This window comes from Muntiacus reevesi, chromosome 2 (assembly GCF_963930625.1).
Source record: "Muntiacus reevesi chromosome 2, mMunRee1.1, whole genome shotgun sequence".
In the NCBI taxonomy this organism is placed as follows: Eukaryota; Metazoa; Chordata; class Mammalia; order Artiodactyla; family Cervidae; genus Muntiacus; species Muntiacus reevesi.
The window spans coordinates 123,225,682-123,227,711 of record NC_089250.1 but is presented as its reverse complement, the minus strand read 5'-3'; the positions used below and the strand labels follow the sequence as shown (position 1 = coordinate 123,227,711).

At 44.6% G+C, this 2,030-nt stretch overlaps 1 protein-coding gene across 1 annotated transcript; it reads right to left on the bottom strand.

Annotated features, from left to right (window-relative positions):
• Positions 1-693: 693 nt before the first annotated feature.
• On the bottom strand, positions 694-1,680 carry OR13A1 (olfactory receptor family 13 subfamily A member 1). The gene has a single exon (XM_065919960.1). It carries the CDS (start codon positions 1,678-1,680, stop codon positions 694-696), a length of 987 nt encoding a protein of 328 aa, XP_065776032.1.
• Between the last annotated feature and the right edge of the window lie 350 nt (positions 1,681-2,030).

The window sequence follows — 2,030 nt, the reverse complement described above, 5'->3', positions numbered from 1 at the left end:
GTATGCACAGTTTTTATACATAAATTATCCCTTAACAAAGTTGTTGAAACAAAGTGATGATTCGAATAGTATGTTTCACTTTGCGTGTGCTGAGAAGAAAAGGGAGAAACAAAAACAACAGCAACAGTTTTCATTAGAATCAGAAACTATTTTTAAAGTGTAATTGGCTCCGGAGGAAATACTTGGGGTAAGATAGCAGGAGTAGGTTTCTTAGGAGCGGGTGGTCACCTTAAGAAATTCTTCAGCCTAGCAATTCTCGAAGTGCTATAAGGTCCACACTTGCTGCCTAACTCTTTTAAGGTCCACACACCTAAATTTTTGGTGTCATTGCAAGATTTACAGTCTGAACATGGTACAAACCAAAGAGAAAAGGAAAACACTTCCGTACAGTTGTAATTCTACAACACAAGGCGCCTTCTCTTCTCCCGGAGATCTTTGTTTCCCTGCCAACATGGTAACGACATTACTTCGGGGTCAGACCATGAGACCTCACGTACTGGAGGCTCACATTCAACCACAGTCTTCATGTCAGCCAGCCTCAGGGCCTCAGAATTTGAAGCTCACCCATTATTTTGGGTAGAAGAGACAAATTTACTTACTTTCCAGGCCAGAAACTCACTCATCAGACCCTTCATAGAAAGGTCAATTCCCACTTAAACTGCAGTCTCAAAGAAGAGCTTCAGAAGACACAGGCTAATTTCTGAAGAAGGGGGAAAGCTTCCTGAGAGCTGCTCTGACCTCCTTGTTTCTCAAAGTATAGATGAGGGGATTGAGAGTAGGGCTCAACATGGTGTATAGTACACCAGCCAACTCGCTCTTCTCTGCACTGTAGTTGGAGACAGGGCTTATGTAGGCATAGAAGACAGCAGTGTAGTACATGCACACCACAATAAGGTGGGAAGAGCAGGTGGAAAAGGACTTCTTCTTCCCCTCCACAGTGCGCATCTTTAGGATGCTGGAGATGATGAAGCCATATGACACGATGGTCATCAGGAAGTTCAATATACCATAAAAGGCATCAGCCAGGACAATCATGATGCTGTTCACATAGGTGGAGCTACAGGAGAGAAGTAACAGAGGAGGGACCTCACAGAAGAAATGGGTGATAACATTGGGGCCACAGAAATTCAAGTGCAGCATCAGGCCAGTGTGGATGGCCGTGTTGAAGGCACACAGTACCCACACACCTGCGGCCAGCGTGCCACAGAATGCCTTGCTCATCAAGGTGCTATAGTGCAGTGGGTGGCAGATGGCTGCATACCGGTCATAGGCCATGACCGTGAGGAGGAGCAGCTCAGAAGATGCAGCCCAGGTGAGGAAGTAAAGCTGGGCCATGCAGCCCCCATAGGAGATGGAGTTCTCCTCTAATACTAGGCCCTCCAGTGCCTTGGGTATGACGGAAGATGTGCAGATAATGTCCATAGTTGCCAAGTTGAAGAGGAAAAAGTACATGGGGGTATGGAGCCCGGGGTTGAAGGCGATAGCCAAAATGATAAGAATATTTCCTGTGAGTGCCACAAAGTAGAGGGAGAGGAAACAGCTGAAGAAGAGCACACTGTATTCTGGGTGCTCTGAGAAACCCTGCAGGACAAATTCTGTCACCAGAGTCTGGTTACTCATGGTCCTCAGGCTGAAAGGGGTTTCTGGGACTATGAGGTGAATCTCCGACCACAGTTTCATGTGATTTCAGGGCTAGAGACAGAAACCAGAGGTGTCCTAAGGAAAGCTGTTACCCTGTTTCATTCATACCCAACAAGATGCACAAGCAATGTTAAATAGATGTATTAAGACTGAGTCAAGATAAACACAAAAATATAACAATAGGCAAAGGGTAAAACATTCAGTTCATAAAAATCAGGTTAAAATGTCCAACTGAACTCATGAAGTATCACTCAACCTCAAAGAAATGCGTGTTAAATAAACAATCCACTCTTTATCAGCCATGATTTGACAAAGTTAGAAATGCATGATATTGGCTGACATTAGCACAGGTGCCAAGATATAGGCCTCTTACAATTCATATTTCATTT

What these genes read in the sequence shown, in the direction of transcription:
- OR13A1 (XM_065919960.1), bottom strand. Translation starts at nt 1,680, where the DNA reads ATGAAACTGTGGTCGGAGATTCACCTCATAGTCCCAGAAACCCCTTTC.